General features: G+C 38.9%; 1 protein-coding gene across 1 annotated transcript in view; it reads right to left on the bottom strand.

Annotated features, from left to right (window-relative positions):
- Nucleotides 1–17,845, bottom strand: part of KCNIP4 (potassium voltage-gated channel interacting protein 4) — a 239,293-nt gene that overhangs the window by 12,723 nt on the left and 208,725 nt on the right. The window contains exon 4 of the mRNA XM_007953764.2: nucleotides 5,634–5,704. Coding sequence (XP_007951955.1) covers nucleotides 5,634–5,704 — 71 coding nt within the window. The remainder of the gene's footprint in view (nucleotides 1–5,633; nucleotides 5,705–17,845) is intronic.

The following is a 17,845-nucleotide window of genomic DNA, read 5'->3' as shown; positions in this document are numbered from 1 at the left end:
TTGGGAGGAATGGTTGGAGAAAGGGCTGGAGGGAGGCAGCATGTCTGGCCTGGCAGGAATAGGCCTTGGGTTACTGCTGGTAATCCTGTCTTCCTTTTGTGGGATTAGAGGAAGTCACAACATGTGCCCTCCTTGCTATTTTTTGCACAGAGTCTCTTCTGACATTTGCTTTGGTCTTTTCTTCCTTGCCTGTCATTTTAATGACCTTTTGCTTTCTTCATGTATGATGTTCTTGATGTCATCCCACAGTTTGTCTGGTTTTCAGTCATTGGTGTTCAACGCATCAAACTTATTCTTCAGATGGTCTCTAAATTCAGGAGAGATATAATCAATATCATATTTTGGCTCTCGTGGACTTGTTTTAATTGTCTTCAGCTTCACCTTGAACTTGCATATGAGCAATTGATGGTCTGTTCCACAGTCAGCTCCCAGCCTTGTTTTGGCTCAAGATATTGAGCTTCTCTATCACCTCTTTCCACAGATGTAGTGGATCTGATTCCTATGCATTCTATCTGTGAAGTCCACATGCATAGCTGCAATATATGTTGCTCAAAGAAAGGTATTTGCAATGAATAAGTCATTGGTCTTGCAAAATTCTATCATGTGATCTCCAGCATCATTTATATCACCTAAGACATTTTTTTCCAACGAGTGATTCTTCTTTGTTTCCAAATTTCACATTCTATTCACCTCTAATAACCAATACATCTTGGTTACATGTTTGGTCAATTTCAGACTGCAGAAATTGGTAATCTTCAATTTCCTCATCTTTGGCTTTAGTGGTAAGTGCATAAGTTTGAATAATAGTGGCATTAACGAGTCTTCCTTGTAGGCATATGGATATTATCCCATCACTGACATCATTGTCATTTCGATTTGTTATTCCCGACATAGTTGGTCATATGATTGTTTGATTCAAAATTGCCAGAACCAGTTCATTTCAGCTCACTAATGCCTAAGATATCAATCTTTATGTATTCCATTTCATTTTTGACAACTTCCAATTTTCCTAGATTCATATTTTGTATATTCTGTATTCTGATTATTAATAGATGTTTGTAGCTGTTTCTTCCCATTTTGAGTTGTGCCACATCAGCAAATGGAGGTCCCGGAAGCTTCACTCCATCCACATCATTAAGGTCGACTCTACCTTCAGGAGGCAGCTCTTTCTCAGTTGTATTTTGAATTCCTTCTGGCCTGTGTGGCTCGTTTTCTGGCACTAGATCAGACAGTGTTTCAGGGCTATTCATAAAGTGTTCCAGTAAATATATCAGACAGTGTTTCACTATTCATAAGGTTTTCACTGGCCAATTCTTTGAGGAGTCGATGTCCCCTTCCTTCTTCCAAGTCTATCTTATTCTGGAAGCTCCACTGAAACCTGTCCACCATGGGCGACCCTGCTGGTATTTGGAATACTGGTGGCGTACCCTCCAGCCTCACAACAACACACAAGCCACCACAGTATATGACAAAGTGACAGACGAGTGGTGGGAGTAGTCATCTAACATTTCTTTAAATACTTACAATGATAGGCAGCTTACTCTGTAAGATGATGACCAGAGTCACTATTTGCTACACAAATCTCCCAAGTCCTATCTATTAACAATTAACATCTAATAAATACTGAGACTAGATTTGGTGCTAGACACTGACATAATTACTTTTTCATGCTCATGTTATCCTACAAATAGCTATGGTGGCTGATCTTTTACAGATATTAAATGCAGTGGGTTTAAATACTCTGCGCAGGGTGTCATAGCCACTGGTCTTAGGATGGGGATCAAAACCAGTCATATCTTTATTCGGTGCCTGTCATGCCTTATCCATTCTGAAAACTTAGTGGAAAACTTCCATTATCGTAGCATCAGGATATATTACTGCCTAGGTACTGCTGTATTTGTACTTATAATTGCATTTGCCATATTATATTTGCACATGGACACATTTGCTGCACAAAATGTGCTAATTTCCTAATCATTTCTGTTTATTTTCGGAAGCAATCTAGGTAGTTAATCAATTTAGAGAAATAACTGCAAGTCAAGTTTTAAAATTGATTTTGATTAAATATTTATTAATACAGCCATTAGTTTGCCTTTAAAGGAAGACATTTCACAAACATGCTTATCATATCTAACCATTACAATTAATTTCCCAAATTATAATCAATAATCTTCACAATTAGTGGCATTTTACATAAATATTATAATAGTACTGTTAAGCATGGTGCCATATAATTAACACCAAACTGAAGGTACATGCAAAATTAGGTACCATGTGCTCTAGAACATTGATAGGAAGTTTGATAAGTAAGTGATTTTAAGTAATTAGACCATTAATAGGTTTTGGCTTACTCATTCTCTTTACAGTAAGCTATAAAAGTTATTGTTAAATGTTCTAGGATCTTTGGCTTCTATATTAGCTAAATTAAGGCTGTGCTGGCATTATTCTTGTTGACAAAGTACAGTCAACACTAATACGATTACTGCAGTGGGGTGATAGAAACATGCCATCAGTGGAGAAACTTTCAGAGACTGGGACTGTGACAATGTCACATCACACCCCATTCCCTTAACTGCTGCTTCCACATCTGGATAAACCACTGGCCCTCTCCTTGGCCACTGCAGACTGACTTCTCAGTATGCACACTCTTCTCAGCCACTGCCAGCTTCTGCTCTTCTAAGTGAGCTTTCTTGGTTAAGTTGTGGGAGATGACCTTCTGAGATTCCTGGTTCCTAATCTGTTTGTTGCTGGACTCTGTCTGCCCTTAGGGACCCTGTCCCTGGACTACTGACCAACATTTCAGAGGTTACACTAGTTTTCTTCATTCTGACTCAAGAGCTCATATACTCAGAGAGCTGATGATACACAAATTAATTTTTCCTTTCCTTTTTGTGGAAATGTCATTGTGCCAACTTAATTTTAGTATCTTTTGAATTCTCCACTCTCATTTTCATCTAGAAAACCTCTATCACAGTTCAGGCTTCCATTGGTTCCTCTATATGGACTCTTGAAAGAAATAACTCCTATTGCATTCCTCAGGAGCTTTGATGGCACAGTGGTTAAGACATTTGGCTGCTAACCAAAATGTCAGTGATTTGAACCCATCAGCCTCTCTGTGGGAGAAAGATAATGCAGTCTGCTTCTCTAAAGATTTATAGCCTTGGAAACATTATGGGGCAGTTCTTCTCTGTGTTATGGGGTCATTATGAGTTGGAATTGACTCAATGGTAGTGGGTCCTGTTTGGTTTTATTGCACTCCTTTGGAGCCCCTGAATGGTGCAAATCATTAACACACTTGGCTGCTGACCCAAATGCCAGGAGTTTGAGTCCACCCAGAGACACCTTGGAAGAAAGCCCTGGAGATCTACTTCGGATATATTAGCCACTGAAGATTCTATGGAGCAGTTCTACTCCAACAAACATGGATGGGGTTGCCATGAGCCCACATGACTTGAGGGCAGCTGCTTTTTACTGCACTCCTTGCTCCCAGGAACACAGATCTGATACATTAATTTCCATGCTTACAATTCTTCTATGATTCTGTCTGTTACTTAGGGCTGCTATAACAGAACCACAGTGAATGACTTTGAAAAATGGAAGTGCATTTGCTCACAATTCTGGAGACTGAAAGTCCGAATAAGGGTCTCAGATGTGTTGACTCTTTCTGCAAGCCTCTGTCCTGGTATCTCATGACTGGTGGTAATCCTTGGTATTCCTTTCCTTGTAGGAAATCCTCACATAGCATCATTCCCCACCCCCCATATATCTCTTTTTGTTTATTCTGCTGCTTTTATAACTCAGAGCGATTTAGTTTAGAACCCATCCTACATTGGTATGACCTTGCTAACACAACAGAAAAAAAACCCTCTTCCCAAACAGGATCATATTCTCAGCTACAGGGGTCAGGATTTCAATACATTGTTTAGAGGGACCCAGTTCAATCCATCACAGGCTCCTCCTCCTGTCTTCTACAAGATAGCCCAACCTTCTTAGGTCCTGCATAAGACTTCCCAGGATCTGACTTGTGCCTACTTGCCCAGACTCACCTGTTGGGCATCCTTTTTGTATTCCATCTCCTAGGTGATTTAAAAACACTTGCTTTATTTCCAGGCCTCATCCATTCTATTCTGCCTCTGCCTCAGTCCCCACTCCTTCCCATCCCTGAGCTCTTATTCTCTTGACCAACTCCTGCGTATCTTTCAAAGTTAGCTGATCAACTCCATTGGGCTGCCTTCCCTGATACACCTCTTCTACTGTTCTGAGCACCTCTCTTGCTGATCCCATTCCATCATCTGCTTTTCTTTATCACGACACTCCTGTAATTTTTGTTTGTGTAGGATGAATCATCCCCAACTCCCAATAAGGTGTATCCCCCTCATTACCTCCCTTGCATTATACACATCTTGAAGAGAGAAATGAGAATTGTAAAGTAAAATGAGGAATAATTTTATTCATCTGGAAATGACCAACCACTTACATACAGAATATAAACAAATAGATGAGTTATACCTTATATCCACAGTTTTCCTAACAAAAATAAAAGGCGTCAGTCTTCTTAGCTCATGAGAGTTAGTATTGGTTATTCTTCCAACATTTAGATTTAAATGTATTATTTTATCTCACTCACTTTGTGTCATATGAATGACATCACTCCATTTCTTTTAAACTATGTGAATATTCAGAACATGTCTTGCTCCACTAGGTCTGTATATATAGTATGTCATGAACAATCTAGTGTGTTTTCCACGATGGATCAGTTAAAATTCTTAATTAAAATATTTCCTTGCAAAACTGTTAGGTTAGTGAACATAGCATTTTTATATACTTAATTTCTTGTTTGTCTCTCCCATTGCTGGATGCTTAAAGGGCAGAGATTTCAACTTTGTGATTCCAAGGCCTACCATGGTATCGTGAGGTCTAGTAGCGTAGTGCTTAAGGCATTTGGCTGTTAACCAGAAGGCTGGTGGTTCAAACCCACCAGCCACTCCTCAGAAGGAAGATGGGGCAATCTACTTCTGTAGTAATACTGCCTCAGAAACCAAAGGAGGGGTTGCTATGAGTCAGGTCCGACTCAACAGCACATAACAACAACACCATGGTAACGGGGCATGTGGTAGATGTTAGCTAACATTTAAATAGCTATCCTTCCAGGATTGCTGGCTACTTGGACTTTCTTCATACAAATAGGCATAAAGTACTAGAGACCAAATTAATGTGGCTGTGGTTTGTACTTCCTTTTTTTTTCATTTGTTATTGTGATTTAGGTGAAAATTTATAAAGCAATTTCATTTTCCGTGTAACAGTTCAAACACATTTTGTTTCATGACTTTGATTGCAATACTCATAATGTAACAGCTCTCTGTCCACTTCCTCCCTGTTGTTACCTTTTCCCTGTGTCCTTCTTCCTATGCATTCCTGCCCTCTGAGCCATCTCCTTGCACAAATACTGCCCTTTTTTGAAAGATAAGGCAGCTCCTTGACAACTAATTGAGTGAGAGAAAGGAAGGGTCTTTGGGCTTTTATTTCTCTCCTTCTGCTCAAAAATGATCAAACCACTAACTTTTCCCATTAAAAGACTAAATACTTTTCAAAGTGTGTAAAATCAAGTTATATGAAAATAGTCTAGCGCTTACCTCAAAACTCACAGCTCCATTGTGGTCTGTATCAAAGGCATTGAACAGAAAATGTGCGTATGTTGTAGAGTCTGAAATGGTATAAAGGGAAATCATTAAGTCAGTTGGTCAGTGTCCTACATAAGTCTCATCATATAAATGAACCAAAGTTGGCCTCTGTGTTTTCGGCCCAGGTTGTTTATTTCTTCATAATGGGCCGAGGCCTCTTAGCCCAAAAGCCCCCCAGTGCAAAGTCAAATTTTTACACATCAATTACTTTTAAAATAATGCAAAGATGGAGATGTTCAGCCACTGAGAGTTTCCCTGCCTTTTCTCCCTGTGAAAATGCACCCGACATCTGCCAGCCCTAGATAGGGTAAACCCTGTAAGGAGGAGGACCCTAAGCTGTGGCCGCCCTTCAGAGCCATCTGACCCTGAGGCTCCCCACCTTGCTGCTGAGGGACATTTGCCAAACATGTAAGCCACCCCCAGCTTCCTTCCTCTCTCCCAGAAGCTCTTTTGCCCTCTTCTTCCTCTTCTGATTTCCTGAGTCACTTGTCTATGAGAGGTCTCTGGCTGTGAGAGACTGCCCCCCTGCAAGCAAATTGTCTAGGCATTTGACCCTATAAATAGCTTGATGTGCAACAATGCTATCTTGTGTTCATACTTTTTCCTTAATCAGGCCAAACTCCTTCAAACTTGCTAAAAGTGTACAGCATGTCTAACCCTTCTTTTGATTTCTGGTGGCACAATGCCTAAGGCATTTGACTGCTAACCAGAAGGCTGGTGGTTCAAACCTACCAGCAGCTCCATAAGAGGAAGATTTACAACCTTAGTAACCATAGTGAACCAATGGGATTCCCTATGAGTCAGAATTGACTTGATGGCAGTGGGTAGGTTTTAATCCTTCTTTCATTCAGCAAGATTAAATTTTCCTTCTTCTTTAGTTCATGTTTTCTTCCCAGATGCTGATGCTCCTTCAGGAGAGAATTAGGATTTGAGATTCATAGGAATGCTTTACCTACATTATCTGTGAGTTTCCTCTGCCAGGAAATGCTTTGCACATGTGAGAGTTTTGAATGATGCTACCCAAGTAAAGGGACCAATGGTGGGGGTGAGGATTAAGTGAGCTATGTCTGTAAATGGCTTAGTTCTTGTCAGAGACTAGCTCTAGAAGTACAATAATAATAAAAACCACTGATAATGAGACAAAAATGAGTTGTTCTTATTAATATCATTGTTATGATTAGGCTTTCATGTTTTTACAATTCAGATGAGGCCACTGGGACTCCTGGAGGTTGAGAAATTTGGCCAATGTCACTTAGTCAGTAATGAGCAGACCTGGAACAATGAACTGCCATCTTGCTGATTCTGAAGACCAGGCCGGTACATAGCCAGTAAGCCTGCCTGATGGAATGGGGTTGGCAGTGAGGTGATGAATTTCCGTGGTCAGTGTGGATTTATATGCAGTAGGGAACCATTGTCTGAATGCTGGTGGCGTTTGAGGCTTTGAGGAATGGTGGATAGGTGTGGATGGCTCTCTGTCCTGATGCCTAAAGGCACTGAAGTCCTCTGACGTCAAACACTTTTGCCTAGTTTGATTCCAGCAGGGTAATGCCTCTTATTTTTCCTTCTTATCTGTTCTCCTGTATCTCATCTACTCTCTAATCTCTGAGCTTCCTGACTTTTCATTATAAAAGTATATATTTTTTCCTTATTGTTTCATTTTCTTAATGCGCAGCTTTCATTTTTAAGCACTCTTGTCCTCAACCCTTGATCAGATTTACAGGACTTTTTAAATGTTTTTCTCATGGGTTTTAGCCTTTTATCTTAACCTTTTTTAATCTTAAAAAAATTATATAACCTTTCAGCTCATTGGCTCTAGCTTATTACCTTCGATCTAAGATCTCATCTATTTCTATCTTATAACATTTAACCTTTATTTTTATTGGGATTTAACAAAACATCTATTCTCCTCTCACTTTTTGAAGTGCTTTTACAAAAGCTGCCAAGAAGCTAAGTCATAGCAGTGGGAGTAGAGAATTGCTTTCCTCAAATAAGAGAAGACAGACATCGTCCAAACTTCTTGTCCAACACAGGCACCCACAGCTTTCTTATGGATTGTTTTTCCCAAATGCTTCACCCCACTGGTTAGTACTACATACATTTCATGAAGTAAATTGTACACTTGGTTTCTCAAAATCATGTTTTTTTTTTTTTTTTTTCTGTCTTGGAAAAAGTACAGTCAGAATGCTCCTTAGAAATGAGGATGGTGAGACTTTGTCTTTGTCTCATGTTCTTGGGAAGGACTACTCCCCGGAGAAGGACATCATGTTTGGTAAAGTACAGGATCAGTGAAAAAGAGGAAGAACCCCAATGAGATGGATTGACACGATGGCTGCAACTATAGTCTCAAGCATAACAATGATTACGAGGATGGTATAAGACCGGTAGTGTTTTGTTCAATTGTACATAGGGTTGCTATCAGTCAGAACCAACTTGATGGCACCTAACAACAACAACATTTTCTTTCATCTCTCATCTCAGAACATGATATGAGGATCCTTTAATTTTAAACATAATTAATTATTATAACTGTTTCCAATAAGGTAATCAGGCACCACAAATTGGATCTAACTAATACATGAAACAGTTATACCTACAATGGACGTCCACCCCATATTGATGTTGTTGGAGGAAGAAATCTTTTGGGATAAGGACCAGTAGTTAAATTATAGTCAACTTTGTGCAATTGTTGGGCAGTTCCAGTATAGAGTTAATAATAATAACTAGTAGCCTATGTTTATTTGCAAGTTATTTTGCTTTCGATAGTGCTTTTCACAGACTTTCTGAACTACTTAGTGCCCTATGGAGATGTGAGTTTATAGGTGGTATGTTAAACTTATTTTAGGGGAAGAAAGAAAGATTAGGTTTTGCATATTTTATAATGAGCTTCATTAAGCAAGTCTCTTGTGACTGTTTATATAATCAGGTTAAATGCCTTTACCTTAGCAAGCAATACTCACCATGAATAATAGCTCAGAACAAATGACGTTTGCAAGTTTTTAAAATTTAACAACAGGATATCATGGGCATATGATAATGACTACTTCCCAAATGGAGTTGCTCCAGCTTTAAAGTTTGACACATGGGAAATAGGCTCTCAAGCTTTCAGCTAATGTGAGACAGAGGACTTCTTGTCAGTCTAAATGAAACTTGACAATTATCCTGGAAGTTAAGCCAGTTTTCCAGGCTAGATAAACCATGAAGACAACCTCCATTTATAATATTGGATCTAGAATCATCTACCTTATTTTAAATTTCAGCTAACAAAATATTAACCATGTGATCATGCTCCATGTGACTCAATTTCCTCATTTACAAAATGAGAACAATACCAATATGTTCTTTATAGAGTTGTCATGAACATTAAATGATATACTATATGCAAAGAGTTTAGAGTAGTCCTAGTCCTAGGCAGTGTTCAATAAATATTAGTGGTTTTATTATCATTTCATAGATAATCCACTCTTAGTCCAACTACCAGAAGGAAATGTGATAATTTTTTTGTATACATGTAATATATCTTCACCTTAAAAATTTCACAAAAAGTGTTGTGAAGTCTCTATTGTGTATATAAGTGAACTTGTTGCAACTTCATACTCAATAAAGTCCAGTATAATTATATCATGAAAGGCTCTGAAACTTTTGATGGAGGCATCTGGAGACACGGAAAACCTTTAAAGAAGGGGAACGTAGCCACTAGAGGCAGGATCGAAGGCACTGGAAGCATCTGGCTTGGCCCCACAGGTGCACATAGTAAAGAAAACAGAAGCTGTCATAAAACCATCCACAATGTGGCTTCACCTGGCTGTCTTCTTTTCAAACTCAAAACCAAGCTCATTGCCATCAAGTTGATTCCAACTCATAGCAACCCCCAAAATAAAAGAGATTTCCAAGGCTTTAAATCCTCATGGAAGCAGACTGCCTCATGTTTCTTCTGTGGAGAAACTGGTGGGTTCAAATCAACGTCCTTTTGGTTAATAGCCACATGCCTTAACCACACCACCGCCAGAGCTCCTTATCTTCTTAGGTACTCAGTTATATTTCTTGAGAGGATGAATAGTTGGTGTGCTGGATTCTCAATTTCAGTAGTTCATATCTCAAATCATGCAACAATGATCCCTTTCCCTCTACACTACTGGATGATATTCTTTGGTCACATTTTCTTAAACAATATACAATTAAACAAACCTCCACCAACAACAAAACCCTAACTAGATGCCATCAAGTCAATTCCAACGCACAGCAACCTCATGCGTTCAGAGTAGAATGGCCCTTCACAGCATTTTCCATGGCTATGATCTTTTGGAAGTAAGTTGCCAGGCCTCTTCAAAGGTGCTTCTGGCTAGATTTGAGCTGTCAATATTTTGGTTAGTAGTTGAGTGCTTTACTGTTTGTATCACTTACACACTCAAACATCTTTACATAGTGCTTAAGGCATTTGACTGCTAACCAGAAGGCTGGCAGTTCAAACCCACCAGCCATTCCTTGGAAGGAAGTTTGGGCAATCTACTTTCGTAGAGATACTGTTTCAGAAACCCGAGGAGGGGTCACTACGAGTCAGATTCTACTCAAAGGCAGTGACTTTGTTTTCTTTTTTTCTGATTATAACAAAGGTAAATGCTGATTTAGATATAGTGAGATTGCCTTAGTTTCTTATAATTTTAATTGTGAGGTTGACAAATATTGACATCTTATATAAGGATGAAAGTTATGAATTTGTGTGATAGGACGAGAGCTCTAAGTTAACCTAGTTAGTTGATAATAGAATTGGTAATGAAATCAAGACATCCCAACACCAACTGATGGTTCATCTGGCCAGACTCCCATATATTATAGAGAAAACATCTTGAGGACCAAAGACATAAACCACTTTAGGCCATACCTTAGTGGTAACAGAGTTACTTTAACTCAGGACTCTCGATTGAGTCCAGTATTCTTAATCTACCCTTTTCCTGACTACAGAGATGAAACCAACTAAGCTCTTAACTGAAGAAGCCATTGCTACACATACATGTTAGAATATTTGAACAAATACATTTGATTATCATATCACAGACATGATTTATTTAAATAAATCCATTTAAGTTCTCCTTCCCATCACAGCCTACTATATGAAGTGCACTGGTGGCGCAATGGTTAAGCACTTAGCTACTAACTGAAAGGGACTGGCTCCCCCAGCCACGTGGAGGATAAAGACCTGTCAATCCACTTCCAAAAGGATTACAGCCCAGGAAACCCTATGGGGTGGTTCTATGCTATCAAATGGGGTCAACTTGACAGTGTCTAACAATAACAAGAACAATAATAACAACAACTCCCCCCTGGATTCAAGCACAAAGTAGAGAAGAATGTTAATGCCTAAGTAATTTAATTCATGGCACTGTTGCTATCAGGCAGGTTTATACTCATGAGTAATATTACATCACTCTGCAAAGGAATTGTTAGAGAAATTATCCTATTTGTAAGGGTATGAAGGACACCCATTGAACAGATTTTTCAAAGAACCTTTACTTCCACAGAATCCAACCAAATGCCTCACACAGTAGCTGCTCGATATATATTTTTTGTACCTAAAGATTCTTCTAATTTGGCCTCATTAATTAATTTCTTCAACAGCAGTTTATTGGGGGACTAGTCAGAATTGAGGTATTTGATTGCTAACAAGAAGGCTGGCAGTTCAAATCCATCAGCCACTCCTCAGAAGGAAGGTTGGGCAATCTATTTCCGTAATGATACGGCCTCAGAAACTCAAGGAGGGGTTGCTATGAATCGGACCCAACTGGACGGTAGTGAGGTTTTTTTTTTTTTTTTTTTGAGTCAGAATTGATTCAGTGGTAACTGGTTTCAGCATATTCTAAGTTCAAAATTCCTACAACATGAGCAGGAGAGGCCCAGGAAGCTTCCATTTAATGGGCTTTAAAAATGATTAATAGTCTAAGAGCTTACATACTAAAAGCTTCTCTTGTGTGTGGAATTGAAAAGTAATGCTGTTACTATACAGATGACCCACCACTCATCTGTCAGTTTGTCATACTGTGGTAGCAGTGAAACACTGTGTGATATGTTACTACTGGAAAACTTTATGAATGGCAAGAAATATTGTCTAATATTTTGATATAGTGTCCCAAGATGAGCCCATCAGGTTGGAAGGCATTCAAAATATGACTGGAAAAGAGATGCCTCCTCAAAATAGAGTTGACCTTAATGATGTGGATGGAGTAAAGCTTTCAAGACCTTCATTTGCTGATGGGGCACAACTCAAAATGGAAAGAAACAGCTGAAAACATTCATTAATAATTGGAATATGGAATTACAAAGTAGGCATTTAGGAAAATTAGAAGTTGTTAAAAATGAAATGGAACACATAAAGATGGCCTAGCCATTTTTGAGTTGAAATTGACTGGTATTAGCCATTTTGAATCAGACTATCATATGGCCTACTATGTTAGGAATGACAAATTAAAGAGAAGTGACAAATTAAAGAGGAATGTCAATGCATTCATCATCAAAAACAACATTTCAAGATCTATCATGAAGTACAATGCTGCCAGTGACAAGATAATATCCATATGCCCACAAAGACCACCAGGTTACTACTAGTATTTTTCAATTTTATGCACCACCCACTAAAGCCAAAAATGAAGAAATTGAAGATTTTTACCAACTTCTTCAGTCTGAAATTGAGCAAACATGCAATCAAGATGTATTGATTATTTCTGGTGATTAGAATGCAAAATTTGGAAGCAAACAAACAAAAAAAATAATTGGTAGTTGGAAACTATGGCCTTGATGTAGAAATGATGCTGGAGATTTCATGATAGAATTTTGTAAGATGAATGACTTACTCATTGCAAATACTTTCTTTCAATAACACAAAAGATGGCTATGCACATGGACCTCAAAAAATGGAATACACAGGAATCATAACTACTACATCTGTGGAAAGAGATGATAGAGAAGCTCAATACCATCAGTCAAAGAAAGGCCAGGAGCTGAATGTGGAACAGACCATCAGTTGCTCACATGCAAATTCAAATTGAACCTGAAGACAATTAAGTCTATTAGAGCCAAACTATTACTTTGATTACACTCACCTGAATTTAGAGACCATCTGAAGAATATATTTGGCACACTGAACACCAATGACCAAAGAGCAGACATGTGGTGGGATGATATCAAGAGCGTTATACATGAAGAAAGCAAAAAAGTCATTTAACATTTAAAAGACAGAAAAGGAAAAAACAACTAAAGTGGATGTCAGAAGAAACTCCGAAATTTGCTTCTGAATGTAGAGTAGCTAAAGCTAATGGAAGAAATCATGAAATAAAAGAGCTGAACAGATTTCAAAGGGCAGCTTGAGAAACCAAAGTAAAGTATTATAATGAAATGTGCAAAGACCTGGAGTTAGAAAGCCAAAAGGAAGAACATGCATGGCATTTCTCAAGGTGAAAGAATTGAAGAAACAATTCAAACCTTGAGTTGTAATATTGAAGGATTCTATTGACAAAATAATAAATGATGAAGAAAACATTAAAAGAAGAGGGAAGGAATACACATAGTCACTGTACCAAAAGAATTGGTCGATGGTCAAGCATTTCAGGAGGTACCATATGATCAAGAACCAATGGTATTGAAGGAAGAAGTCCAAGTGGCACTGAAGGAATTGGTGAAGAACAAGGCTCCAGGAATTTATGGAATTCACGTTGAGATGTTTCAACAAGTGCATACAACACTGGAGGCACTTATTTATGCCAGGAAATTTGGAAGACAGCTACCTGGTCAACTGACTGGAAGAGATTGATATTGTGTCCATTCCAAATAAAAGTGATCTGATAGAATATGGAAATTATTGTACACTGTCATTAATATCACATACAAGAAAAATTTTGCTGAAGAGAATTTAAAAATGGTTGCAGCAGTGTATTCACAGAGAATTTCTAGAAATGCAAGCTGGTTTCAGAAGAGGAAGTGGAATGAGAGATATCATTGCTGATGTCAGATGGAATTTTGGCTGAAAGCAAAGAATAACAGAAAGAGGTCTACTTGTGTTTCATTGACTATGCAAAGGCATTTGACTGTGTGGATCATAACAAATTATGGATAGCATTGCAAAAAGTGGGAATTCCAGAACACTTAATTCTGCTTATGAGGAACCTGTACATAGACTAAGAGGCTATCATTTGAACAGAACAAGGGGATACTGCATGCTTTGAAATCAGGAAGGGTGTGCATCAGGATTGTATTCTTTTCCCCACACTTATTCAATCTGTGCTGAGCAAATAATGGAGAAGCTGGACCATATGAAGAAGAATGCAATAATGGTGGCACAAAATGAAAAATGTCATCAATGTCCCTGAGCTGTAAATGGGGAAGTTGTTATGTTGGCAAATGTCTTGTGTGTTTTCACCACAATAAAAGTGGGGAAAAAACAAAAAAAAACCTTTAAGGATAGGGAAACAATGTGAAGAGGCTATGGGAAAATGAGATAAAGTGTTGATATGTTGGTTTGAGTGCACAATATTTATGGTGCAGTTTCTTGAAATAGTATTTAGCATCCAGTGAACCATCCAAAATATTTTGATTATATTAATAGGAATTTTCTTATTATGACATATCGTTGTTGTTGTCATTAGGTGCTGTCTAGTCATCTCCAATTCATAGTGACCCTATACACAGCAGAATGACACGTTGCCCGTTCCTGTGCCAGCATCACAACCTGAGCCCTTCATTATAGCCACAGTGTCAAATCCATCTCATTGAGGGCCTTCTCCTTCTCCATTGACCCTCCACTTTAACAAGCACAATATCCTTCTCTAGGGAACTGTTCCTTCTGACAACATGCCCAAAGTAGGTCAGATGAAGTCTGGCCATTCTCGCTTCTAAGGAGCATTCCAGTTGCACTTCTTCCAGGACAGATTTGTTAGTCCTTTTAGCAGACCATGGTACTCTTAGCATTCTTCTCCTACACCACAACTCAAAAGCATCAACTCTTCTTCAGTCTTCCTAATTCATTGTCCAGCTCTCACATGCATAAAAGGCGATTGAAAATACCATGGCTTGGGTGAGGTGCACCTTAGTCTTCAAGGAGACGTCTTTGCTCTTCAGCACTTGAAAGAGGTCTTTTGCAGCAGATATGCCCAATGTAATACACTGTCTGATGTCTAGACTGCTGCTTCCATTGGTGTTGATTGTAGAACTAAGGAACATGAAGTACTTTACAACTTCAATCTTTTTCCATTAATCATGAAGCTGTTTATTGGACCAGTTGTGAGGATTTTTGTTTTCTTTATATTTAAGAGTAATCCATCCTTCAGACTGTAGTCTTTAATCTTCATCAGTAAGTGCTTCAAGTCATCCTCTTTCAGCAAGCAAGGTTGTGTCATTTGCATATAGCAGATTATAATGAGTCTTCCTCCAATCCTGATCCCACGTCTTCATATAATCCAGCTTCTCAGATTATTTGCTCAGTGTAAAGGTTGAGTAAATATGGTGAAAGGATACAACCTTGATGCCCTCCCTTCTTGATTTTGAACCATGCAGTATCCCCTTGCTCTGAATGACAGCCTTCTGATCTATGTACAGGTTCCCCATGAGTACAATCAAGTATTCTGGAATTCCCATTCTTCTCAATGTTACCCATAATTTGTTATGATCCACACAATCAAATGCTTTTTCATAGTCAATAAACCACAAGTAAACATCTTTCTGGTATTCTTTGCTTTCAACTAAGATCAGTCTAACATCAGCAATGATATCCCTCATTCCACATCCTCTTCTGAATCCAACTTGCATTTCTGGAAACTGTCAGTATACTGCCGCAACCATTTTTGAATTATCCTCAGTAAGATTTTACTTGCATGTGATATTAATGATATTGTTGGATAATTTCTACACTCTTTGGGATCACCTTTCTTTAGAATGGGTACAAGTATGGATCTCCTCCAGTCAGTTGGCCAGGTAGCTCTCTTCCAAATCTCCTGACATAGCTGGGTGAGTGCCTTCAGTGGGGCATCCATTTGTTGAAACAGCTCAAAGATGTATAGTAGATTAGATTATTATTAAAAATTATTTCCTCCTTTACAACTTACCTCTTTTAGTGAAATTTTAAAAAGAAGAAGAAAAGAAGATGAATGTGTATCAAGATTGGAGGAAGACACATTAATGATCTGTGATATGCAGATGACACAACTGTGCTTGCTTAAAGTGAAGAGGACTTGAAGCCCTTATTGATGAAGATCCAAGTCTACAGCCTTCAGTATGGCTTACACCTCAACATAAAGAAAACAAAAATCCTCACAACTGTACCAATAAGCAATATTATGAGAAATGGAGAATAGATTGAAGTTGTCAGGGGTTTCCTTTCACCTGCATCCACAATTAGTGCCCATGGAAGCAGCATCAAGAACTCTGACAAGTTATTGCACTGGGCAAATCTGTGGCAAAAGACATTTTTAAAGTGTTAAAGAGCAAAAATGTCACTTTGAAGACTAGAGTACATCTAACCCAAGCCAAAGTATTTTCATTGAATGTGAAAGCTGGACAATGAATTAAGAAGACTGAAGAAGAATTGATGCGTTTGACTTGTGCTATTGGTTAAGAACACTGAGAATAATATGGACTGGCAGAAGAACAAACCAATCTGTACTAGAAGAAATGCAGCAAGAATGCTCCTTAGAAGCAAGAATGGCCAGACCTTGTTTCACCTACTGTGGTCATGTTGTTAGCAGGGCCCAGTCCCTGGAGAAAGATACCATGCTCAGAAGAGTAGAGTGACAGAGGAAAAGAGGAAGACTCTCAATGAGATGGACTGACACAGTGACTGCAATGACAGGCTCAAGCAAGCATAGCAAAGATTGTGGGGATGGCTCAGGGCCGGGCAGTGTTTTGTTTTGTTTTGCTGTATATAGGGTCACTGTAGGCAGTGTTTTATTCTGTTCTACGTAGGGTCACTATGCGTAGACATTACCTAACAAGAACACAATACAGATTACAGGGGGAGCAAGCCACAATGATTGTGTTTGTTTTTGTAGTCATACCCTACAAGCAGGAGCTCTCTGTTCAATCCAGTTGTGCTGAGATAACACCAAACAACCTGTGCTTGGGAAACTGTCTCACTGAGCAATAGAGGTGCTGTAGTGTCTAAGGCATTTGACTGCTAACCAGAAGGCTGGCGGTTCAAACCCACTAGCCACTCAGAAGGAAGATTGGGAAATCTACTTCCGTAGAGATACTGCCTTGGAAACACAAGGAGGGGTCACTATGAGTCGAATGGACTCCATGGCAGTGAGTTTGGTTTTTTAGAAGGAATAGAGGAACCCAAGAGGTAGACACAATACTAACTGCAGGGGACTCTTTAGATAAAACAAAGCATTTTTCCTGCGGGAAATGATGAGGTATCATGATTTGGAGGACTATCATTGTTAATGTTCATAATGAGAGAAATCTGTCACCTTCAGTCCATTAGCCCAAATAAAGGAGCTCTGGTGGTGTAGTGCCTAAGGCATTTGACTCCTAACCAGAATTCTGGCTGTTCAAACCCACCAGCCACTCCCTGGAAGGAAGACTAAGCAATCTATTTCTGTAGAGATACTGCCTCAGAAACCCAAACAGGGGTTGCTATGAGTCAGAACCGACTCTAGGGCAGTGAGTTTTTCTTTCTTTTTTTTTAATGGAAGCATGAGGAGCTTTGGTGGTGTAGTGGTTAAAACATCTGGCTGATAACCAAAAGGTCAGTGGTCTGAACCCACCAGCCACTCCATGGGAGACTGATGAGGCAGTCTGCTTCTGTAAAGATTCACAGCCTTGGAAACCCTATGAGACAGTTCCATTTGTCCTGAAAAGGGGTTTCTACAAGCCACTAATGACTGGAGGCCTGTGCGTTTTTGGGTTTCTGTGGAAGAGTGAGGATGTGCTTATCAGGAATGTGTCTGCCATCCTAAAGTACATTCTTTCCTAGGATACTTTTTCCTCTTCTTTCATCACTGCAAGATACAATTTGCATGCATGGTATTAATTTTTAAAATTGCAAGTCATCGCTCTTTAGAATATTTCATTTCCTTCAGTGATGCCTGGTACTTTTAGATTTATGCATTCAATTACCATGAATGATCAAAGAATTTTTAAGAGTTCAAAGGTGATTTTTCCTCAAATCCCTTTGGATTTTGTAA

Source organism: Orycteropus afer, unplaced genomic scaffold (genome assembly GCF_000298275.1).
Source record: "Orycteropus afer afer isolate SDZICR_OR568_19922 unplaced genomic scaffold, OryAfe1.0 scaffold00411, whole genome shotgun sequence".
NCBI lineage: Eukaryota > Metazoa > Chordata > Mammalia > Tubulidentata > Orycteropodidae > Orycteropus > Orycteropus afer.
Note: the sequence above shows the minus strand (reverse complement) of the source record. Positions and strands in the feature narration are given on the sequence as shown.